The sequence below is a fragment of the Mesoplodon bidens genome (assembly GCF_964165515.1).
Source record: "Mesoplodon bidens genome assembly, chromosome: 14".
In the NCBI taxonomy this organism is placed as follows: domain Eukaryota; kingdom Metazoa; phylum Chordata; class Mammalia; order Artiodactyla; family Ziphiidae; genus Mesoplodon; species Mesoplodon bidens.
This window is the reverse complement of record NC_138170.1, coordinates 55,439,114-55,465,709: the sequence shown is the minus strand read 5'-3', so window position 1 is coordinate 55,465,709 and position 26,596 is coordinate 55,439,114. Positions and strand designations below refer to the sequence as shown.

At 42.9% G+C, this 26,596-nt stretch overlaps 1 protein-coding gene across 1 annotated transcript; it reads left to right on the top strand.

The window, feature by feature from the left end:
* Nucleotides 1–6,393: 6,393 nt before the first annotated feature.
* Nucleotides 6,394–7,179, top strand: LOC308627593 (10 kDa heat shock protein, mitochondrial-like; the record flags this gene model as incomplete). The annotated part of the gene is made up of 2 exons (XM_081253896.1): nt 6,394–6,454; nt 6,792–7,179. 2 exons carry the CDS (start codon nt 6,394–6,396, stop codon nt 7,145–7,147), a joined length of 417 nt encoding a protein of 138 aa, XP_081110022.1. The 3' UTR covers nt 7,148–7,179.
* Between the last annotated feature and the right edge of the window lie 19,417 nt (nt 7,180–26,596).

Sequence of the window (26,596 nt, the reverse complement as noted above, 5' to 3'; positions counted from 1 at the left end):
AACTGAGAAGACAGAGAAATACACAGCAGATGAAGGAGCAAGGTAAAAAAACCCCAGACCAAACAAATGAGGAGGAAATAGGCAGTCTACCTGAAAAAGAATTCAGAGTAATGATAGTTAAGATGATCCAAAATGTTGGAAATAGAATGGAGAAAATAAAAGAAACATTTAACAAGGACCTAGAAAAACTAAAGAGGAAGCAAACAATGATGAACAACACAACAAATGAAATTAAAAATTCTCTAGAAGGAATCAATAGCAGAATAACTGATGCAGAAGAATGGATAAGTGACCTGGAAGATAAAATAGTGGAAATAACTACTGCAGAGCAGAATAAAGAAAAAAGAATGAAAAGAATTGAGACAGTCTCAGAGACCTCTGGGACAACATTAAATGCACCAACATTCGAATTATAGGGGTCCCAGAAGAAGAAGAGGAAAAAAAAGGGACTGAGAAAATATTTGAAGAGATTATAATTGAAAACTTCCCTAATATGGGAAAGTAAATAGTCAATCAAGTCCAGGAAGTGCAGAGAGTCCCATACAGGATAAATCCAATGAGAAACATGCCAAGACACATATTAATCAAACTATCAAAAATTAAATACAAAGAAAAAATATTGAAAGCAGCAAGGGAAAAGCAACAAATAACATACAAGGGAATCCCCATAAACTTAACAGCTGATCTTTCAGCAGAAACTCTGAAAGCCAGAAGGGAGTAGCAGGACATATTTAAAGTGATGAAAGTGAAAAACCTACAGCCAAGATTACTCTACCCAGAAAGAATCTCATTCAGGCTTGACGGAGAAATTAAAACCTTTACAGACAAGAAAAAGCTAAGAGAATACAACCCCACCAAACCAGCTTTACAACAAATGCCAAAGGAATTTCTCTAGGCAGGAAACACTAGAGAAGGAAAACACCTACAATAACAAACCCAAAACAATTAAGAAAATGGGAATAGGAACATACATATCGATAACTACCTTAGATGTAAATGGATTAAATGTTCCAACCAAAAGACATAGACTGTCTGAATGGAAAGAGAAACAACACCCGTATATATGCTGTCTACAAGAGACCCACTTTAGACCCAGGGACACATACAGACTGAAAGTGAGGTGATGGAAAAGCATATTCTATGCAAATGGAAATCAACAGAAAGTGGGAGTAGCAATTCTCATATCAGACAAAATAGACTTTAAAATAAAAACTATTACAAGAGACAAAGAAGAACACTACATAGTGATCAAGGGATCAATCCAAGAAGAAGATATAACAACTGTAAATATTTTTGCACCCAACACAGGAGCACCTCAGTACATAAGGCAAATGCCATAAAAGGGGAAATCAACAGTAACACAATAATAGCAGGGGACTTTAACACCCCACTTTCACCAATGGACAGATCATCCAAAATAAAAATGAATAAGGAAACACAGATTTAAATGACACATTAAACAAGATGGACTTAATTGATATTTAATGGACATTAACTATGTCTATTAATTGATGGACATTCCATCCAAAACAACAGAATACACTTTCTTCTCAGGTGCTCATGGAACATTCTCCAGGATATATCATACCTTGGGTCACAAATCAAGCCTTGGTAAATTTTAGAAAACTGAAATCATATCAAGTATCTTTTTCGACCACAACACTACAAGACTAGATATCAATTTCAGGAAAAAATCTTAAACAATACAAGCACATGGAGGCTAAACAATACACTACTAAATAACCAAGAGATCACTGAAGAAATAAGAGAGGAAATCAAAAAACACCTAGAAACAAATGACAATGAAAATACGGCAACCCAAAACCTATGGGATGCAGAAAAAGCAGTTCTAAGAGGGAAGTTTATAGCAATACAATCCTACCTCAAGAAACAAGAAACATCTCAAATAAACAACCTAACCTTACACCTAAAGCAATTAGAGAAAGAACAACAACAACAACAACAAAAAACCCAAAGTTAGCAGAAGACAAGAAATCATAAAGATCAGATCAGAAATAAATGAAAAAGAAATGAAGGAAACAATAGCAAAGATCAATAAAACTAAAAACTGGTTCTTTCAGAAGATAAGCAAGACAGATAAACCATAAGCCAGACTCATGAAGAAAAAAGGGAGAAGACTCAAATCAATAGAATTAGAAATGAAAAAGGAGAAGTAACAACTGACACTGCAGAAATACAAAGGATCATGAGAGATTACTACAAGAAACTCTATGTCAATAAAATGGACAACCTGGAAGAAATGGACAAATTCTTAGAAATGCACAACCTGCCGAGACTGAACCAGGAAGAAATAGAAAATATAAACAGACCAATCATAAGCACTGAAATTGAAACTGTGATAAAAAAATCTTCCAACAAACAAAAGCCCAGGACCAGATGGCTTCACAGGCGAATTCTATCATTTAGAGAAGAGCTAAGACCTATCCTTCTCAAACTCGTCAAAAATATAGCAGAAGGAGGAACACTCCCAAACTCATTCTATGATGTCACCATCATCCTGATACCAAAACCAGACAAAGACATCACAAAAAAAGAAAACTGCAGGTCAATATCACTGATGAACATAGATGCAAAAATCCTCAACAAAATAGTAGCAAACAGAATCCAACAGCACATTAAAAGGATCATACAACATGATCAAGTGGGGTTTACCCCAGGATTGCAAGGATTCTTCAATATATGCAAATCAATCAATGTGATACACCACATTAGCAAATTGAAGAATAAAAACCATATGATCATCTCAATAGATGCAGAAAAAGCTTTTGACAAAATTCAACACCATTTTGACAAAAACCCTCCAGAAAGTAGGCATAGAGGGAACTAACCTCAACATAATAAAGGCCATATATGACAAACCCACAGCCAACATCGTCTTCAATGGTGAAAAACTGAATCCATTTCCACTAAGTTCAGGAACAAGACAAGGTTGCCCACTCTCACGACTATTATTCAACATTGTTTTGAGAATCAATCAAAGAAGAAATCAGGGCTTCCCTGGTGGCGCAGTGGTTGAGAGTCTGCCTGCCGATGTAGGGGACACAGGTTCGTGCCCCAGTCCGGGAAGGTCCCACATGCCGCGGAGCAGCTAGGCCCGTGAGCCATGGCCGCTGAGCCTGCACGTCCGGAGCCTGTGCTCCGCAACGGGAGAGGCCACAACAGTGAGAGGCCCACATACTGCAAAAAAAAAAAAAAAAAAAAGAAGAAGAAATCAGAGCAATCAGAGAAGAAGAAGAAATAAAAGAAATCCAAATCGGAAAAGAAGATGTAAAGCTGTCACTGTTTGCAGATGACATGATACTATACATACAGAATCCTAAAGATGTTACCAGAAAACTACTAGAGCTAATCAATGAATTTGGTAAAGTAGCAGGATACAAAATTAATGCACAGAAATCTCTTGCATTCCTATACACTAGCGGTGAAAGATCTGAAAGAGAATTTAAGGATACACTCCCATTTACTATTGCAACAAAAAGAATCAAACACCTAGGAACAAACCTACCTAAGGAGACAAAAGACCTGTATGCAGAAGACTATAAGACACTGATGAAAGAAATTAAAGATGATACAAACAGATGGAGAGATATTGCATGTTCTTGGATTGGAAGAATCAACACTGTGAACATAACTATACTACACATAGCAATCTACAGATTCAATACATCCCTATCAAACTACCAATGACATGTTTTGCAGAACTAGAACAAAAAATTGCACAATTTGTATGGAAACACAAGAGACCCCCAATAGCCAAAGCAATCTTGAGAAAGAAAAACGGAGCTGAAGGAATCAGGCCCCCAGACTTCAGCCTACACTACAAAGCTACAGTCATCAAGACAGTATGGTACTGGCACAAATACAGAAATATAGATCAATGGAACAGGATAGAAAGCCCAGAGATTCAGCTTATCATTGACAAAGGAGGCAAGAGTATACAGTGGAGAAAAGACAGCCTCTTCAATAAATGGTGCTGGGAAAACCAGACAGCTACATGTAAAAGAATGAAATTAGAACACTCCCTAACACCATACACAAAAATAAACTCAAATTGGATTAAAGACCTAAAGGTAAGGCCAGACACTATCAAACTCTTAGAGGAAAACATAGACAGAACACTCTATGACATAAATCACCACAAGATCCTTTTTGACCCACCTCCTAGAGAAATGGAAATAAAAACAAAGAAAAAACAAATGGGACCTAAAGAAACTTAAAAGCTTTTGCACAGCAAAGAAAAACATAAACAAGACAAAAAGACAACCCTCAGAATGGGAGGAAATATTTGCAAATGAAGCAACTGACAAAGGATTAATCTCCAAAATATATAAGCAGCTCATGCAGCTCAATATCAAAAAAACACACAATCCAGTCCAAAAATGGGCAGAAGACTGAAACAGACATTTCTCCAAAGAAGATATACAGATTGCCAACAAACATATGAAAGGATGCTCAACATCACTAATCATTAGAGAAATGCAAATCCAAACTACAATGAGGTATCACCTCACAGCAGTCAGAATGGCCATCATCAAAAAATCTACAAACAATAAATGCTGGAGAGGGTGTGGAGAAAAGGGAATTCTCTTGCACTGTTGGTGGGAATGTAAATTGATACAGCCACTATGGAGAACAGTATGGAGGTTCCTTAAAAAACTAAAAATAGAACTACCAAACGGCCCAGCAATCCTACTACTGGGCATATACCCTGAGAAAACCATAATTCAAAAAGACTCATGTATCACAATGTCCATTGCAGCTCTATTTACAATAGCCAGGACATGGAAGCAACCTAAGTGTCCATCGACAGATGAATGGATAAAGAAGATGTGGCACATGTATACAATGGAATATTACTCAGCCATAAAAGGAAACAAAATTGTTATTTGTAGCTAGGTGGATGACCTAGAGTCTGTCATACAGAGTGAAGTAAGTCAGAAAGATAAAAACAAATACAAATATGATAACATGTATATATGGAATCTAAGGAAAAAAAGAGGTTCTGAAGAACCGAGGGGCAGGACAGGAATAAAGACGCAGACGTAGAGAATGGACTTGAGGACACGCGGAGGGGGAAGGGTAAGCTGGGACGAAGTGAGAGAGTGGCTTGGACATATATACACTACCAAATGTAAAATAGATAGTGGGAAGCAGCCACATAGCACAGGGAGATCAGCTCTGTGCTTTGTGTCCACTTAGAGGCCTGGGATAGTGAGGGTGGGAGGGAGATGCAAGAGGGAGGAGATATGGGTATATATGTATATGCATAGCTGATTCACTTTGTTATACAGCAGAAATTAACACACCATTGTAAAGCAATTATACTCCAATAAAGATGTTAAAAAAAAAGAAAACTACAATGAGGTTTCACCTCACACCTGTCACAATGGCCATCATCGAAAAGTGTACAAATAATAAGTGCTGGAAAGGGGTGGAGAAAAGAGGAACCATCCTACACTGTTAGTGAGAATATAAATTTGTGCAGCCACTGGAAAACAGTATGGAGGTTCCTTAAAAAACTAAAAATAAAGCTACCATATGATCCAGCAATCCTACTCCTGGGTATATATCCAGAAAAAATGAAAACTCTAATTCAAAAAGATACATTCATCCCAGTGTTCAAAGCAGCACTATTTATAATACCCAAGACATGGAAAACACCCAAGTGCCCATCAACATAAAACTGGCTTAAGAAGATGTGGTATGTATATATTAATATATACATATATATATATATATGTGTGTGTGTGTGTGTGTATATATATATATATATACACACACACATACACACACACATACACACAATGGAATAGTGCTCACTCATAAAAAAGGATGAAATATTGCCATTTGCAGTAACATGAATGGACCTAGAGAATATTATACTTAATGAGGTAAACTAGACAGAGAAAGACAAGTATAATATGATATCACTTACAAGTAGAATCTAAAAAATAGTACAAATGAATATGCACAAAACAGAAACAGACAGACATAGAAAACAAACTTTTGGTTACCAAAGGGGAGAGGGAGTGAAGGAGGGGCAAATTAGGAGTACGGGATTAACAGATACAAACTACTGTACATAAAATAGATAAGCAACAGGATCCCCTGTATAGCACAGGAAATTATATTCAATATCTCATAATGACCTACAATGAAATATAATCTGAAAAAGATAAATAACTGAATCACTTTGCTGTACACCTGAAACTAACACAATATTGTAAATCAACTATACTTCAATTTTTAAAAAAGCTAAAGTCAACAGGATTTCCTGACTGTTTAAACGGGGCGTGAGAGAAAGAATAGAGTCAAAGATAACTCCAATTTTTCTGGCTTAAATAATGGAATAATGGATTGCTATCAACTAAGATGGGGAAGGCTACAACTGTTACAGGTTTGGCAACAATCAGGGAAACAGGAACTCAGTTTCGTACAGATTCGGTTTAAGAAGTCAATTAGGGCTTCCCTGGTGGCGCAGTGGTTGAGAGTCCACCTGCCGATGCAGGGGACGCGGGTTCGTGCCCCGGTCTGGGAGGATCACATGCCACGGAGCGGCTGGGCCCGTGAGCCATGGCCGCTGGGCCTGCGCGGCCGGAGCCTGTGCTCCACAACGGGAGAGGCCACAACGGTGCGAGGCCCATGTACCGCAAAAAGAAAAAAAAAAAAGAAGTCAATTAGACATCCAAATATAGATGCAAAGTAGACAGATGGCTATAATAATCTGGAGTATAAAAGTCTGAGCTGGGACTGCGGATCTCTCCATTGAGGCGGCGGCGGCCAGAGAGCGAGAGTACGAAGTGTTGCAACCCGAGTCACGGCAGCACAGGCATTTAGAAAGTTTCTTCCTCTCTTTGACCAAGTATTAGCTGAAAGAAGTGGAGCCGAAGTTGTAACCGAAGGAGGCATTATGCTTCCAGAAAAATCACAAGGAAAAGTATTGCAAGCGACGGTAGTAGCTGTTGGATCAGGCTCTAAAGGAAAGGGTGGAGAGATTCAACCAGTTAGTGTGAAAGTTGGAGATAAAGTTCTTCTCCCAGAATATGGAGGCACCAAAGTAGTTCTAGATGACAAGGATTATTTCTTATTTAGAGATGGTGACATTCCTGGAAAATACGTCGACTAAAGTAAGTCACTATTGAAATGGCATCACGTGAAGCTGCCCGTTCCCCCAATGGCATCACGTGAAGCTGCCACTGAAGTTCTGAAATCTTTCATCATGTAAATAATTTCCATGTTTCTTTTATAATAAAGTAATGATATTCAGTGTCTCTGAAATTTAGTTTCTCTGTATTGATTTAAACATTCCCAAATAAAAGTATATAAATGAAAAAAAAAGTCTGAGCTGGACATAACAATTTTATACTCATTGGCAGACATATAGATGGCATTTATAGACATGGGACTGGAGGAGATCACCAAGGAATCACCAAGATCACCAAGGAGATCACCAAGGAGTATGGAGAGAAAAACAGGAGAGGATCAAGGACTGAGCCCTAGAACATTCCTACATTATGAGATCTGAGAGAAGAAAAGGAACCAGCAAAGGAAGCCAAGGAGGAGTGGCCAGGAGGGTATGGTACACTGGAAGCCAAGCAGGGAAAGTGTATCAAAGAGCAGGGACTGAACACGTGTCTCAAATGCTGCTAACAGTTCAAGTAAGATGAAGACTGACAACTAGCCATGGGGTATAACAATGTGGAGGTCATAGGTAACCTTGACAAGAGCCGTTTCTACGGAAGGATTTGAGAAAAAGCCTGATTAAGTAGGTTTCAAGAGAAATCGGGAGGCAAGAAATTAGAGACAGTGAGCATAGATATCATTTTCTAGGATTATTGTTGCAGCAGGTGCAAAGAAACGGGGTGGCAGCTGGTGGAGAAAGTAGACTCAGGAGAAGATTCCCTTTTTAAGATGGAAGATGTAATAGTATGTCCATAAGAATGATCCAGTAAAGAACAAAAAGTTAGTGGTGTAAGAAAGAAGTGGAGAGTTGCTGAAGTGATGCCCTGAAAACAGCAAGAGGAGAATGGGAGCTTGTGCACAAGTGGAGGAGTTTGATGTGAATTTGAAGGGCAGACACTGGCAGGGGAGCAGTCTGTAGAAGCATTTTTCAGTTGCTTTGATGTCCTCAATAAAGTAGGATGCATGGTCACCAGCTTAAAGCAATGTTGGGAGAGGTGTTGGAGGTTTGAGGAGAGAGAAGGCCTGAAGTAACTGTCATCTGGGGTCAAGGAAGGAGAAGGAGTACTTCCCTGATCTTTCATTTTTAATAATAAGTAGCCGAAATTCAAATGTAATACAATTCCTTCTATTCTAAGTATAGAAGGAGAGAAATGCACACATGATCTTGTCAAAAGTATGCCAGCGTAAGATATTTTCTTATGTAGCATCTCTTATCTTTTTTAAAATTTTTCTTGAAATATAGTTGATTTACAATGTTGTGTCAGTTTCAGGTATACAGCAAAGTGATTCAGTTATATATATATATATATATATATATATATATATACACACACATATTCTTTTTTATATTCTTTTCCATTATAGGTTATTACAAGGTTATTACAAGATATTAAGTATAGTTCCCTGTACTATAGGTCCTTGTTGGTTATCTATTTTATATATAGTTGTATGTATATTTTAATCTCAAACCCCTAATTTATCCCTTCCCCCCCTTTCCCTTTTGGTAAACTTAATTTGGTTTTCTATGTCTGTGAGTCTATTTCTGTTCTGTAAATAAGTCCAATAAGTTTCTATTGGGTGGGCCAAAAAGTGTCTTCGGTTATTTAAGTAAAAATGATAGACACATATTTCATTTTCACCGAGAACTTTATTGAAAAACATATTCACCCTCTTGTTCCACTACCTTCTGCCATTTTTCAGGCAACTTCATAATTCCATCTTCCCAAAACTTTTTATCTTTTTGAGCAAAGAACTGTTCCAGGTGCCTTTTACAGTCTTCCAGGGAACTGAAATTCTTTCCATTAAGAGAATTTTGTAAAGACCGAAATAAGTGGAAATCCGAAAGTGCAATGTCTGGTTGAATACAGCGGATGAATCAGAACTTCCCAGTCAAGCTGTAACATTTTTTGCCAGGTCTTCAAAGAAACAAGTGGCCTTGCATTATCCTGATGGAAGATTATGCATTTTCTGTTGACTAATTCTGGTCGCTTTTCATTGAGTGTCGCTTTCAAGTGGTCTAACTGGGAGCAGTATTTGTTGGAATTAATTGTTTGGTTTTCTGGAAGGAGCTCATAATAGAGGACTCCCTTCCCATCCCACCATATACACACCACCTTCTTTAGATGGAGACTGGCCTTTGGTGTGGTTGGTGGTGGTTCATTTCACTTGCCCCATGATCTCTTCCATTCCACGTTGTTGTACAGTATCCACTGTTCGTCGCCCATCACAATTTGTTTTAAAAACGGAATGTTTTCATTACATTTCAGTAGAGAAGTGCATGTGGAAATATGGTCAAGAAGGTTTTTTTCTCTTATGTGGAACCCAAACATCAAAGCGATTAACATAACCAAGCTGGTGCAAATGATTTTCAATGCTTGATTTGGATATTTTGAGTATATCAGCTATCTCCCATGTGGTATAAATTTGATTGTTCTCAATTATTGTTTAGATTTGATCACTGTCAACTTCAAATGGTCTACCCATCCAGTGAGATGGGTAGATTTCATCGTCCAGCGAGAAATCCCTAGCATGAGACTTCGCAAACCACTTTTGACACGTTCAGTCACAGCACCTTCTCCATACACCACACAGATCTTTTTTTGCATTTCAGTTGTGTTTTAACCTTTCTTGAAATAATAAAGCATAATATGCCGAAAATGTTTTCTTCCAACTTCAATATTAAAATGGCTACACAAAAATTCACCAATTTTGCTAAGTCTTTTTTTATTTTTATTTTTTTTTTTTGCGGTATGCGGGCCTCTCACTGTTGTGGCCTCTCCCATTGCAGAGCACAGCCTCCGGACACGCAGGCTCAGCGGCCATGCTCACGGGCCCAGCCGCTCCACGGCATGTGGGATCTTCCCGGACCGGGGCACGAACCCGTGTCCCCTGCATCGGCAGGCGGACTCTCAACCACTGCGCCACCAGGGAAGCCCCAGCTAAGTCTTTTTTTAAATGCACGCTGATAGGACAGCTGTCACACACAATCTAACAAAATTGTTTTGAATGAAGTTAAAGACCACTAAGTGCTACTAGAGCCATCTTATGGGAAAAAATAACGAACCTTTTGGCCCACCCAATATATCTAAGAACAAACTGAAAATATTCCCAAGGAGCTCCCTAATGATTGCCTATGAGTGGTATAATGAAGGACAGGATATTGGCCTTGAGGGAAAAAAAACTAAAACCTCTTTTAAAGCCAAATCTATGATAGCTGTGGCAGGAGACAGGATAGAGTTAGAATTAAGAATGTTAGGTAAAACCATCAGCATATAAAGCAATTTTTTTAAGTGTAGGTAGCTTAAAAGGCTGGTGTCAGAAAAACACTTGGTTGGGATCCAGGGTTAATGAAAAGCAGTGTGGTTAGTAATTCAGAAAATTAGGGAGAGTGTGCTGTGATGAGGTGAGGAAGAGCACATTGTCTGAGAGTGGACAGGGATGCCCCACCCACTGGAACAGAGCCCAGTCAAGAAGCAGAGTCCTATGGAGAGGAGAGTCCCCAGGTGATCCAGGCCTGGCTCTACTCTACCCTGGCCTAAAACTTGATCTTTCTACCACTGGCTAACCTGCCCATCTCCCCAGTAGGTTCTTAGTGTTACTGAGCCACAAAACCAAAGAATTTTCACAGCCTTTTACATAGAGGGGTCCAAGCAGTGTAACAGGCGCCATTCGAAGGCATTGAGATTTTGGCCTCTCCAGCTCTATTTCAGGAGGTCATCAATGCTCTTGGCAAGGAGGATCGGGGTGTCTCAGACTCAGGGGCAGCAATGCTATATGGCCCAGAGTGATTGTAAAGCGTTCTCTTCTGTCTTTCCAGGAAGAACCTATTTTACGCCAATGGTGGACGGAGTAGTCACGTGGGAAGTCATAGAGTTATATTCGTTATCTACTTCTGTGTAATAAATTATCCCCAAACATAACATCTTAAATACACACTTATTAACTCACAGTTGCTGATGGGTCCTATGACTCAGAGTCACAAGGCCGTGATCAAGATCAACTCAGGCGGTAGTCATCGCAAGACTCAACAGGAGGAAGATTCACTTCCAAGCTCATGTGGTTGTTGGCAGCCTTCAGTTCCTTGGAGGTTGTTGGACTGAGGTTCTCAGGTCCTCACTGGCTGTTGACTGGAGTCCTCTTTCGCCTCCTTGCCACATGGGCCTCCATAGGACAGTCCACAACACAGCAGCTGACTCCATCGGAGAAAGCAGGTGGGAGGGCAAGACGAGACGGTGGGACAAAGTCACGGTCTTTTTTGTAACCTAATCTTGGAAGTGATGACCATTACTTGTACCACATTCTACTTGTTAGAAACACATCACTAGGCCTAGCACTCACTCCTACACAGTGATATGAATAGCAGTATGTGGAGATCACTGGGGGCCATTGTAGAGGCTGCCTACCATAATAGTGAACTTAAAAACTAACCAAAAGTAGCTGCTAGAAGTCTTCCCTTCACACTGTTTGCCTCCATTCCCAGCTCTGAGCAAAATAAAGCTCAGAAATGAAAGGAGGTCACCTATTCTTCTTCTAAAATATTGCCTTGCCTGAGCATAGTGTAGCCCCAGGGGCACTGGTTTTATTTTTTTAAGGCATACAAGCCTCTAACTGCAGCCTTTGGGCCTGCTTTTGGCTTCAGGCTCCTGTTCCGCACATTACTTATGCTCGCAGCTCTCCTCGGCTCTCATGGTCCCCCAGGTTGCATTCTTTCTGTGAATCTTTAGTTCATTCATTGTCAGTTACCACCATGTTTCCCTCTCTGAGGGTCTCTGTCCACGGCCAGGGACACGGTGCATAGTGCCTCCTGTCAGGAGATCTCCCGCAGAAGGCAAGTGAATGACATGTCCTTCTCTAGCTCAAATTCTAACCCATTCTGCTTCCACCAAGAGAGAAATAGAAGGTAGAATTAAGGAGACAAGAGACACTTCAGAATGTTTTCAAACTTCAGTTTAAACACAAATGTCCAAGCTTATGTGAAGAGAATTGAAAAGCCAACTTGTGGAAGCATTCTCCAAAGAAATGAATCATGAGGAATTTACAGCACACTAGAAGCAATCCCCTCCCTGGTTATTGGTCACGCTTTACAGAAAGGCAGCTACACTCCTATCCAAACCTACTGTGCTTGTGAATCTGCTCCCTGATGAGCAGAGTCAGGATGGTGATGGTGGTCCAAAACCTCTTGAGGACCAACCAGAGACTTCCCTTCATGGAACCTTCTAAAGCTTCAAGGAAGATGGTGGCGTGGGGCAGTGAGTGGTTCATGCACTTTGGTGTCATACAAACCTGGGCTGGAATCCTGGCTCATTTTCTTATTCCCAACCCAGGAAACCTGGGGCACAAGTCTCAGCCTTCTGTGTTTAATTCACAGCCTTAGAGAAAGGATTACATGATGCAATTCTTGACATAGATTAGAGGCCAAGGAGCTTCCCCCTCCCTCTGGGAGATTTCTGTGGTCCCAGGATCCTCAATGCCTTTGATTTCCAACACTATCCTAACCCCCTTAGCAGGGCTCTTCATTCTTCCTCACTCCTTCCCATGAAAACTCACCTTTGAAAGGTACCATAGACCTCCTCGGAGAAGTTCTTGAGTGAAAGAGAGCTAGTGAGCTCATTTGTGCTGTGGCATCCAAGACTCTGAGGCCTCTCTCAGTGACCCATCCCAGGGGTCTCTGTTGTTAAATACAGATACACAGGAACACCCTGAAGTCCTCTTCCTAGATCTATCCCACCCTATGATCTCTCTAATCTTGCCAATCCCCAGCCCTGGGTAAACCTAATCACCCATTTTATCCACACCTGTTCCCAAACTGTAGAAAATTATAAAAGCCAGCTGACCAGCTCCATTATAAATCTATGTTATTCTGCCTCAGCTGCTCACTAATCCTTTTATTCATCCTTACTAACTGTCCATCCTGCTCCATATGGCAGCAATTTCAACCCATCCTACTCTAACCTTCAAATACCCCATCCTCTTCTTTCTGAGCCTCCTACTTGACTGAAAACGTTCTCTCCTTCACCACCACCCCCCATCCCCCCCCACCCCACGCGCCACCTTCACCTCAAAGTAACTTCATTGTTTCATCTGCCCCTCTGGCCTCTCTCTAGTCTGCAGGGAGGAGGAATCCCAACTCCTCTCCTGTGCTAATGGTGATCCTTGGGCTTTGGTTTGAAACAGAGAAGGACCCTTGGGGCTCCTGGGCACAAAAGTCTTTCTGTGTCCCCCGTTTCTTGTTTGCAGGAAATAGGCTTCATTCAGCCTCCATGACCTTCCCTGAGTTCCAAAGGGCAGGTTCCAACAGTTGCTAATCAGGGAAGGGAGGGGATGTGGAGACAAGGGAGGGGCAGTCAAAAAACAATAGTGCAGCCTTGGTGCAGGGTCCTGGTTCCCCATCAAGAGATATCCATAACAATATCTTTGAGCTGTTTTGCAGATACTGAAATCCCCACCAGGTGAAAGAAAGTAACTGTATGCTGCCCACAAGCATGTAGACCCCAGACCAGTTGGAATCAGAAGGTTGATGACGCTGACTCTCACTTACCTTACCACCAACCAATCAGAAGAATGTCCACAGGCTGATCAAACCCTCCTCTTTGAACCATTACTATGAAACTCCTCACTACCCTCACCAGATCTGGACACCGTCTTGAGAACATTAGCCCACTGTGGCCCCCTTTGCCTGACAAAGCAGTAAAGCTGTTCTTTTCTACTTCACTCAAAACGCTGTCTCTGAGATTCAATTCAGTACTGGTGCACAGAGACCGAATTTCAGCTACAGGTTTCCATCCTTCATGCCTCCTCCTAGACTTTGTCACATTAATCAGCTCCTCACCCTCTCTTGAATGTTCATCTCTTCCCTTTATCCCTTATGGTAAGATGCCTTTTCCACGTGTCCCCACGTCAAGCAACCCTCCTTCCATTCATCAACATCATACACAAATCCCATTCACTACCCATGGCTCTCCATCCCTCATTCAGCTCCCAGGAATCAGGCTTCCACATCAAATACTTCACTGAAAATGCTTTTTCAAACATCTCCAATCTCTTTCTAAGAGGAAACACTATGGTCTCATCACAGTCCTCCCCCTACTTGACCCCTCTGGAACCTTCAATATAGCTATCCTCTCCTAAAACTGTTTTGTTTTTCCTCTGTGCCCTCTGGTCTCCGTTTTCTACTGTTCCTTCTCGGCCTCCATTGCACCGGCACCTTTCTCCTCCCAGCCCTCAAATGGAAACATTTCGGACGTCCTCTGCAGCTCTCTTCTCTTTACCATGCACATCTCTCTCTGCGCAGTTAGACCTACTCCTTGGACCCAGCAATTATCACATCAACACGAAATACTCTTAAAACTATCTCACCAGTACTGACCTCACTTCTGAATCTCAGTTCCTTCTGAGATTTCCAATTCCATACCAAACACAACCCCCACAAATTGCCTGCCTTCATTGCCAGCTCACCAATTCTACAACCATTTTTAGATCAGAAATCACCTTCCCCACCAGGCCTCAAATAATCTCCTTGCCCTGTGTTTCCTCTTCCAACCTTTTCCCTTTAATCATTTTCTTTTCTTACTCTGTTTACACAATTAGGTTCTTCCTTAGTTTACCTGCATAGAACTCCAACTCCCCAAATGACTGAAAGTCACCCAGTCACCAAGTCTGTTGATTTTGTTTTTCCATTTCCATCGGTATCTTTATAATTCTGTCACTGGGACTTTACCGCTGGCGATTCATCTTGAATCGTCACACCTCCACCCCCAAGGATGTACCGTCCTCCCTCAGTATCTGTGGGGAATTGGTTTCAGGAGCCCCCACAGATATCAAAATCCAGAGATGCTCAGGTTCCTTACGTAAAATGGAGGAATACAGGTGGCACTCCATATTCACAAGTTTCACATCCACAGATTCAACCAACTATAGTCGAATCTGTGATTGGTTGAATCTGCAGATGCGAAACCAGAGGATACAAAACCCAAGGATACAGAGGACCACCCGTACACATAACACAGCAGTAACTGAGCCGCAGCAATACCCACAAGGAGTGAGATCAACCCACTGGAGAACTACAGCGGAGGCAAGACCAGGTTCATAATGGCCACCACAGAGCACAGACAGATGCCCCCAGTGTGTCTGGTTACAAACCAGACACAAGGATCACAAGTCACAAACACATATACTCTTCAATTACTGCCTCAGGTTATTGGAGCTTGAAAGAATAAAAGTTATATTTAAGGGCACTGAATGCCTTGTCAAAAGAATAAAGGACACGTGCTTTCAGGCAGGGCCACCATGAAAGAGAATGTTTCTGCCAAGTATTGCGAGCGTTCCTAGAAATGAGCACAACTGTCTTATTTGTTTTTCCAGGGCCATGGCTGAGGAAGTAGACCCAGTATGCCAGGGGACCCTTCTCATTTGAAAATCCTTCCCCGTTTCCCACCTTGTCATGAAAGAACATCCCTGTCTTAGTCTAGTCGAGGTGGAACCAGCTTACCAGGGAACTCAGATGCAGGACAGAGTGCAGAAGAGATACTTTCTCTAGTCACCTTCAGCTCATTCTAAGGTTCCTGTGATTTATCAAAGCATCGAGCAAGACCAGAACACAGTTCCAAGCTAAGCATGTTTCCCCTACTGGCAATGAACTTGTGAAACAGACGGGAACGGGCAGAGCCCATCAGACGGCCGTCAGTCAGGCGAGGCCGGCTTTGCTAACCAATGATTCAGACACATTTGTCAGTCCCGCCTTCTGCATGCGGGGGCTGCCTCTTAAAAACTCAGAACTGTCTCAGCAACCCTATGTAGAAACATGCAGCCTATTTCCCTTCCTTCCATGTCACATATATCATTTTTCTTCCTCGTTTCACAGTGATTTATAGGGATTGCAGGCAGCGAAGAGTCAGCCATGATTAACTGAAGGAGATACCTCTGAGTCACAGATCATTCACTTCCTTCTTTGGCAATCTGAAGAAGGAATCTCATTGCTTTGTGGTTATTTTAGCACCTTTGAATCTCAGTAATGAGTGAGAGTTCCAGAGCTCATCTCTCTGTCTGATGGTGAGTTTAAATCTTGGCAGTTGGTAGGGAAGGACCGCAGAAGAGAAGTTTTGCAAAGAGCATTTCCTACCAGGCTACGCATCCCAGACAGCCTCGCCCTGCACCATGAAGACCCATCTCATTTTATGGACCATCAAAGGCTCTGCAGTACTTCTCAAGTGGTAGGTTCAAGATGACATATTTTGTAACTTATGGAATAAACTACTTGGGAAGTCAACACCCAACATGTTACTTTTCCCAGCTGAGGAAGAGAATAATCTGAATTTTTTTTAATGTTATCAGTAGACTATTCTCCGGGTCATTTTTCAGTCCCCTCCACCAGTTCTGGGGGGCAGGTAAATCAGATTGATTTAGCCAGATCTTCTTTCCCTGCTGCAACAGTACAGTTAGCAATAAAGTGATTAAAAAAAAAAAAAAAAAACAGCATATCAGGTGGGAGACAAAAAAGGAAAGAGGCACATGAAGCCAGTCCTCATCGATTCGAGCATGAATGATGTAGAGTTGACTGCAGGGCCACACCCTGAAACATTAGGAGAGAAGAAACACTAGAAGCCAACAACTTTGCCCATTTAACATTACCTCCCTTCATCACTGGAGAGCCACACCAAGGTGAAACTGTCCTATTCTCTTTAAAGGCCTTTAGAACACTATATCCTGGCTTGAGTGGAGAGGGGTGTGTGTGTGTGTGTGTGTGTGTGTGTGTGTGTGTGTGTGTGTGTGTGTGTGTGTGTGTGTGTGTGTGTGTGTGTGTGTGTGTGTGTGTGTGTGTGTGTGTGTGTGTGTGTGTGTGTGTGTGTGTGTGTGTGTGTGTGTGTGTGTGTGTGTGTGACTTTGTGCTGCAGAGTATCTCCAGTTAAGATGTAGACACATATAGGAGTCGAATGCTGAAAAATCCATACCAAAATAAAACCACAAGGGTTCACTCTGCTTGTGAACAGATCCCAGGAGGGCTGGTCATTGTCATTCTTGTCTTCCTCTGGTTGCAGAGCATTTAAACATAAGATCTCTGTTGCTGGGTAGTTTTTATGTTACATTCTGCTAAAATGTTTCATTAAAATATTTTCATCTACAATCTCATTTCAAACAATGCAATCTCTGATGAGACACCATAAAAGTGCTTCCATTCATATTTCATTGGCCAAAGCAGGTCACATGGCCACACCTAACTTCAGAGGGAGCCGGGAAGCACGCCCCTGTCATTATCCACGTAGAAGCAGTTACCAACCGTGAAGATTCTACTTCCAAGTATTTCTCACATCAGTCCCTTCCTAGCCAGTGCTCCTATGAGTTGTGAGCTCAGGCCTTTGCGCTTCTCCTCCACACAAAAACACAACAAAAGCTCCTGACACTATTTCCTGCTGCCAGTCTGGCCCTTCTCCAATACCTTCTTCAAGCAGCTGCCAGAGGGCACATTTGAAAGCAAATGGGAGCCCTCAGTGGAGTCCTTGGAGCTTTCAGGTCCACATCCAAAGCCCTTAGTGTGGCAGGAAGGTTCTTATTGGTGTGGCTACTGCCCACATCCCTGGCCTCATTCCCATCCCTCCCCCACACTCACTTTGCTGAACCCTTACAATTCTCTCTCATTGCCAAGGTTTACACTTCTGCGCCCTGGCACATGCTACTCCATTGGGCTGAGACACATTCCAATCACTTCTTTTAATAGCTAACTAAATCTGAGCCTTCGAAAACCAACTCAAGAAATTTCTACTCCAGGAGACCTTCCCTGACCCCCTAGTCTGACCCAGAAACACTGCTGCCCCCAAAACCCCCTGTGCATGCATGTCTGAGCATGTAGCCTTCATTTCACTTATCTGGTCCCTAGATGTGCTTTGAAGCCTCTTGAGGTCAGGAACCAGGATATATATGAAGCACTCCTTAAATGCCAGTTGAATGGATGCATCAGTAAAGTCATGCCAGGCTCTGCATTAGGTACTAGAGTCTCGAAGGTCAATCACACTCACTATGCACGTGACATACATACAGTCTCTGAGACTGTCTCTGGAAGAAAGAGCCAAACCAGCAGGAGAGCTGAAGATGGAGAAAGAAGACAGGCCCAGTGTCCTACCAATTCGGTAAACAAATGTTTCCATTTCCATTCCTTCCCAAGCCCCAGCCATGGGAGCCCTTCCTCTGTAACAAATGATGTTTGCCTTTTCCTTTTTCTTTTCTCTCCACTGAAATCCCCAGTCCTCTGTCCTTCCCTAAGAAACCTGAGAGGCCTCTAGAACAAATGTAGGAACCTAATTTAGGTTAGCCCTTCCAGATAACACATCTGCACCTTAGGATTCTTTATCACAATAAGCAACAAGTTACTTATGGAAGAAATTCACACCCCTGGCTAGGGATTAGTGTCAGGACTAGGGACCACAGCGAGAAGGAAAAACAGAATTTTGATCCACTTAAGTCACAAACTTAAGTGGTTTCCCTGTCTGATATATAAACAGCTCTCATGAGGAAGTGCTGATCACCCGAACTTACCTACACAGGCGGCAGGTAACCTCTCTGCCATCAGCCACTAAGGGCACCGTAGACAATAAGGAAGAGTGGATCATGCCTTCTTCTTCCCAGGCCGCTAGAGCCTCCCAGAACCTTTGGTCTGACTCCACTAACAAACTCATCAGGAGAGAACTGAGTTGCTCGCTAAGAATTTTCCTATTTATTAAGTATAAAATGAAAAATGAAAATAGTCCATTTTTGTCCTGGTACCAAGAAAATATGACAAGCACACATAGTACTTCATAGGCTGCATGCATTATAACATCACTAGGTAAACAAAGAGACAAGACAGCAAAGTGGTTACCTAATTTTCCAGCTCTGGAGGACCCTGGACCAGTTACTTAGCTTCTGAGTTTCTCTATCTGTAAAATGGATATGATAATAGCGCCTACTGTCCTATAAAACAAGGTACCTCTATGTCAACATTATCAACATTTGGGCCTGGACAATTCTATGTTGTGAAGGGCTGTCCTGTGCATTGTAGGATGTTTAGCAGCAACCCTGGCCTCCAACCACTGGATTCCAGCCCCCTCCCTCAGTTATGACAACCAACTGTTTCCGGATATTACCAAACGTCCCCTGCGAGAGCAAAATCATCCTTGGTTAAGAAACACTGCTGTAGGGGGGGCGGGTGCGGACCGAGAGGCCGGCCCCATCGGCCCCTTTCCCGGGGTGGGCCGTACAGGGCTGGAGGGGCCGGCTGCACGCACGTGCCGCTGGACGCATCCGCGTCCGGGTCCTCCGCCACCCTCGGCGTGGGGGATGGGCCAGGGGTTCCCGGGAGCTCGCGGCCCTTGCGCTCTTCCTTAAAAAAAAAAAAGAAAAAAAATAAAAAGAAACACTGCTGTAGCGAAATAAACAAATCAATACATACAATGCTTTGACCTATTCCTGGCACATAGCAAATGCTCCATAACTTGACCCAGAGGGTAACAGAGTCTGGAGACTTAGAGAGACAGTTTGTTCTGTAAAAAAGAGGACGTCACTATTTTTATAGAGCGCTTACTAAAGTTACGCATTTCTGAATCACCCTCTATTCTTCAAAGGCCTTGGTAACGAATCCACGTGGCACTGACCACCTGGCAAACCTGTAAGTACTTATATGATCATCTCTCCCACTGATCATCTCTCCCACTTCTCTGTTGAATGATACAAGCAATTTGTTGAAAATGTTTATTATCCCCCCTCAATACTTGAATGCCTGCTCAGCCACAGACACTGTACACTACAGAGAATATTTTTATTGGATTTTACAAACAATAAAAATAACCCATCTGCCCTCACTCCTTTTATCTTTCTTTAAAGGCCATTTTGTTAGAACATCAAAACATTTGGTTTCCCTCCTGATGCAGAGGGAAATGTTGTTGCATCTCAGTAACTCTTCACTGCCCAGCACTCTCCAGACGCTTGAAAATAACCAAAGCGGCTGCTCCATTGACAGACAACTCTGACTGTTAGAAAGTTTACCTTTCTCCCAGGCCTGACTTTCCCTCCTTGTAACCTCTCTGCACATTGTTCAGTCACGTACTAATTGCGTGGCTGCTGCCTGCAAGCGCCACAGCCCTCAAGCCACATACAAATCTTTCGTGACAGAAATCCAGACAAAGGAAGGTAATGACAATCCTCACTTTGGTCCTCTCTTCCCTGACTAAACATAACCTGGTTCAGTTCACAATTCCTCATAGACAATGATGTCCTGGCCCCTAACCATCTTGGTCCCCCTCCTTCAGATGCACTTTAATTTGTCAGTGGACCCCAAAATGAGGCGTCCAAATTGCACCCCACACTCCAGGTGTAATCTGACCAGCAGAAAACCCAGGAGGACTATCATATATCACTGATCTACACCCAGTCAACCTGCAATACAGCCCCAGACTGTCAGCACTTTTAGCAAGCAAGGCCTCCCACTTTAAGGCAAAGTAGGAATTAGGTCTTTTTCATGCAAATTCCCTCCCAGCAAGTTGACTCTCATCCTACATACTCAAGGTCATACTTTGAACCTATTTAATCTTATTGTCTTGAGCAGGGGCCAGAATGCCAAGACAGCTTTGAATTTTGTTCCTATAAACCATGGTCCAGCTACTTCTTCCTCCCCCAACTTTTCTCAGCAGCTGTTAAGTCCTCTTAAATGTTGACTGAATAAATTGTTGTCTTCATCTAAATCAGGGGTAGGCAAATATATAGCCCGTGGGCCAAATCTGTCCCACTACTTGTTACAATAAAGTTTTATTGGAACACAGCCACACTCATTTGTTTACCTACTGTGTGTGGCTGCTTTCCCACTACAACAGCAAAGTTCAGTAGTTGCAACAGAGGCCATATGGTCTCAAAAATATTTACTATCTGCCCCTTAACAGGAAAAGTTTACTGACTCCCCACATTAAGGCCTTGAAATATGCAGAACAGAATCAAGTCAAAGACAGGGTGTTACAGGCCTATGGTTTATTACCAATGATTAATTAGCACATTTAGGAACAATGGTTCACAGTTGTGAAGTCATGTAAACATGTGATCATCCCTAGGGTCTGTGTAGAGCTAAAGATATGCTCTGCTGGTGGCATTGCCTGATCCTAATAATCCCATCAAAGTAAGAATGGAATTAATTAATGAACTGTTGAATAATGCATTCAATGATTGTTCTGCAATGATACAGAAAAATGGGAAAAAGAACAGATGAATTTTGAAGCAGTGACAGGAGGCTGGGGAAAATATCAACTCTAAGAAGCAGCCAGAGGCCCAGAACCAAGAGGGACCACTATAGAGATGTATGGATTTGGTCTAATGGTGGTTAATGCTCCCCATTCATGCTGGCCTGCATTTATTGGGGTTTGGCTTTGCTCCAGAGGCATATAACTTGGAAAATTACCATGGTCCCTACCTGAAACCGTTGTGGGACGGCACCCCCCACTGTTGCCCCTATAGGCAGGTGATTACTTACTAAACCCAACACTGCATTGGTAGTAAATTCTCACAGCCTTAAATCTAGGCAACCCAAAGCCATTTGTCACCTGTTAAACTCCATTCATTTACCAGGGGGAGAGAGAGTATTGCCAAGGTTGACCTCATGGGCTTTGGTATCTGGCAGACCTGGAATGGAATTGAACCTGTTATTTGAGCCCTCCAAGCCTCAATTTCATCTGCAAAATGGAGATAATAGTAATGCTTCCTCACAGGGCCATTGTAAGAATAAATGAAATGATGCATGGAGAGTACATAGTACCTGGTACCTAGTGAGCATTCAGTAATGTTTGGTATTATTGTTATCATTATCTTTATGTTCATATTAACTAACATAATAGGAAATGCTTGACTTTCCAATGATTTCTAAGACAAGGTACCCCTCTTTGAACAAAACCACTGAAATTGCATGCCCCACTTAAATGAGAACACAAGTGTTTAGATTTTCCCAAGACAAGAAAACAAGCAATGACGCAGATGTGGAAGGAATGTTTTCAGTTCACTGCCTACCTGTAATACTCTCATAAAAGAAGTCATTATGTCACTAAAAAAGTAATTGCCTTTGTTTTATTACTTTTCCAAATAAAAATCATCTGTGTCGAACATAAGAGCCAGCTGCCCAGCAGTCCCCAAGTCCTCCAGCCTTACTATGTAACCCTTACCTGCAATATTTGTATTAAGATACAGGTTCAGCTGCTTAAAAAAAAGAGAGAGATGAAAACACTGTGGCTCCAACAAGGTAAAAGTTTACTCCACTCTTATGGTAACAGTCCAGACATAATACAGTGGGTTAGGTGACTGCTCCACAAGAACATCCAGGGACCCAGGCTCCTACAGTGTTGTCCTCCATTCTCCTGTGTTCCCTGGACTAGCAGTATCAGCAACACCCCAGAGCTTGTTAGAAATGCAAATTCTCATGCCCCCACCTCAACCCTACTGGAATCAGAAACTCTAGAAAGGGAGGTCCTGCAATCTATGCTTTGACAAGCCTTGTAGGCGCTGTCCTTACCTTTGTGGTCAAATGGACTTACTGCTACTTCCATGTTCCAGACCATGGAAGGAGGAAAAGAGGAGATGAGAGATAAATCATTTCCTGTCAAGGGAATGAAAGGGAAATTACATGCTTTGCACATTCTGTTTGTCTTCCATTGGCAAGATGCATGGTCAAAGGGACACATCTAGCTGCAAAGCAAATGTAGTCTCTAGTAAGGTAATCATGTGCCTTGGTGAAGTTAGGCGAGTTCTAGGTTAAAAGCAAGAATAGATGATGGGGGACAATTAGAAGTTTCTGCCACACGACTAGAAGAAACGGCTTCAGCCTCCTTGGCCCCAGTCAGTGGGAAACCCAACATCCCCAATATCTCTCAAAGAGGTTGCACTGGGGCTTCCCTGGTGGCGCAGTGGTTGAGAGTCTGCCTGCCGATACAGGGGATACGGGTTCGGTTCCCGGTCCGGGGGGATCCCACATGCTGCAGAGTGGCTGGGCCCATGAGCCATGGCCACTGGGCCTGTGCTTCTGGAGCCTGTGCTCCACAACGGGAGAGGCCACAACAGTGAGAGGCCCGTGTACTGCAAAAAAAAAAAAAAGAGCTTGCACTATTTCCTCTGGCTTTGACTTCTTCCACCCCCTAAATAATTATCTTAGTCAAATCAGTCCTCTTAAGGCTATTCTTTTCGTTCTCTTTTAGTCTCTTTCCTTATTTCCCCAAACCCTTACACAAGAGCTGTTACGTAGAACAGTGATTGTGGAGGATACTGCTGCACAGGGGATAACTTCATATCAAAGACGCCCTTCTTCCAAAGCTCCCCTTGACCATTCCTCCCAGAACCTCTCCCTGGTCAGCCTTCTTGCTTTCCTCTATCTTTAAGCTCCTCGTCCCCTCATTTCTCAGCTGTCCCTGGGAATTTAACATTGCTCCAGCTTCTGATAAAGAGAAATTCTCATCTCTCTTGGTCTCTAACTCAGCCAGTAGGGGCAGGAAGGCAGAGGGATCAGGATAATCCCCTCACACCTAAAGAAGATAACAGTAAATTTTCCTAAAGGCTAATCCCACCCTGACAGGAATTCTGCTATCAGGTTGGAAACAATATGTATTTTTTTTCTCCACCCAAAAATACATTATGGTGCCACCCTACAGGGCAGTTCACCTCTGAAACACATTAAGTGTTTTCCCAGCAGTGATTCTGTTGCATTACCATGTAATTTTAAGTCAATCAAATCAAAGGGACTTAGGAGAAGGGATCTGAAATAAGTAGTATTTATTTGTTTCACATGTTTAATTTTCATTTTTTTAAATGGGCTCTTCAAGATTAAATTTTACTCTGAAATGGCACAGATTTATTGAAGCCTTGTTTCTAGACAATTATTTCCTCCCTTCCTATTGATGGCCTATTTCACTTAATTACCAAAGGGAAAAAATGTTTAGTTAATTAAAATCTTTAAATAAAAGAAGTACCGGGTTAAAAAGTTGAAACAGTACAAGGAAGTATAAAATCAAAAGGCAATATCTCCCTCCCTATTCTGTTACTCCCCAAAGATTTTTTTGGGTTTTTTTTTTTTTTTTGCGGTACGCTGGCCTCTCACTGTTGTGGCCTCTCCCGTTGCGGAGCACAGACTCCGGATGCGCAGGCTCAGCGGCCATGGGTCACGGGCCCAGCCGCTCCACGGCACATGGGATCCTCCCAGACCGGGGCACGAACTCGTGTCCCCTGCATCGGCAGGAGGACTCTCAACCACTGCGCCACCAGGGAAGCCCCCCAAAGGTTATTTGTTAACAACTGCCCGTGCTTCCTTTCAGGAGAAAACAAAAATGTGCATACTATAATGATTATGGCTAAGCATTTATTGGAAGTTTACTCTGTGCTAGGCACTGTACTAAGCGTTTTACATGTAAGCATGTAACCCTCATGACAACCCTATGATGGAGCCCAGATTTTACAGATGAGGAAACTGAGGCATGGGGAGACTTGGGCAACTCGCCCACAGTCACACATCAAGCAGTGGAGGTGAGAATCAGCCCAGGCAGGCGGGCTCCAGAGCCCAGTCTCTAAAGCACCACACTCAGTGGGATGTGGACTCCACATGGACCACACATTTCTCTAAGTAAAGCCATTGAGATACTCTCTCCCCGAACCCCAGTGCAGTGGCTCAAGGGATGTTCTCTCGCACTGCTGTGCGTAGCATTTCTAATTTATTCCCCATCCAACTTTGTTTTTTTTTTTTTTTTTTTTTGGTACGTGGGCCTCTCACTGCTGTGGCCTCTCCCGTTGCGGAGCACAGGCTCCGGACGCACAGGCTCAGCGGCCATGGCTCACGGGCCCAGCCGCTCCGTGGCATGTGGGATCTTCCCGGACCGGGGCACGAACCCGTGTCCCCTGCATCAGCAGGCAGACTCTCAACCATTGCGCCACCAGGGAAGCCCCCCCCATCCAAGTTTTAAACAAAAGAAAAATATTTTTTTGGCTGCACCACACAGCTTGCAGGATCTTAGTTCCCTGGCCACGGATTGAACCCAGGCCCCGGCAGTGAAAGCACCGAGTCTTAACCACTGTACTGCCAGGGAATTCCCTAAAACTGTATTTTTAAAAGAAAATTACAAAATAGAGAGACCACTGTGGAAAAAGAGATCAGACCCAAGGAGCAGCCAAGTGCTGGTTTCCTTTTCCTTTCCCCATGTCCTCCCTCCTTAGGAAATACTGAGGTGAGCATCTCTGGGATTACAGGTGGCAGCCAGAGGGACCGGAATGGGGTTCTTCCAACCAGAAGTGAAGGTAGGGGGAGGGGCATCTCCCAGGAGGATTCCATCTGAGAAGAGTTTGCTCCACAGGGGGTGGCAGAAAGAGGATTTGGACTGAGCAATGCCAAAGAAAATTGCACTAGACAGAATTAAACAGGCAAGGAAGATTGTATTCAGGACTCTGCAGCAAGAGGGGAAAGAGGCTGAACAAAAGGCAAGGCAGGAGAGTTATTAAGTGCCGGGTGAGCTGGTGTAAAAGTACTAGAGGGAGTTACCAGGGAGGCTGATCAATGTGAACAGGCTGTCTGCGTTTGCTAATTGGTGCTTGTGGCAGTTAGACTCCTACCTGCCCACATAGACTGGGAGATACGACCACTAAGTTTCCTGATGATTCATTTCAAAGGGGTGGCTCCCAGGTCCTTGAAGAAGACATTCCTGGATTATAACCCTGGCAAGAGGCTGGGAGAAGATTTACCTCTCCAAGGGGCAGAGAAAGAATTTACAATTGAAAGTTTTCTAAAGTAAGTACTCTAAGAAAAGGAGGTCAGAGGTCTGGAGTCAGGAAGAAGCCCTTTTGCAGGATTGACAAGTGCGGCCAAGCTGAGTGGAACCGGTAGGCCATGTGGCTCCTTCCAACTGCCAGGGCACTCTGCACACTTTGCAGACAAGGCCCTGAAGCCAGGTCTGCCACCACTTTGTCCCCAGGGCAGCAGTTCAGAAATGATGTTTCCATTGTGAAAATAGCCCCCATTTTTGGAAAGTGATTTTGTTCCCCATCAGCTTTGGCTTTCTTCCTTCTCCTTTGGCATCTAAACGGTTAAGATTTTGAAAATCGCTTCATTTAAATCGAATTGAATAGTGCGGCTTTCTTAATCAGGTCTCAGCACTGCACCGACTTAGCTGACTTTGCATTTCAAAAAAGCTGCCCAGCTTCCTGCGGAGGCAAGATAGTGACCACTGAAACACAGCTGTTCCAAGCAGGCTTTCTTCTGCTGAATGCCGGGCAGCTTGGACCTGAATGGCTTAGGTACAGTTCTACTCAGACAAGACTCTCCCGTGGGAGACGGTTAGCGAGGAAGATGCTCAGACACTGTCAATAGCAATTCATGCAGAAATGAGAAGAAATTTTTTAAAATAAAATTAGTGGTAGCACA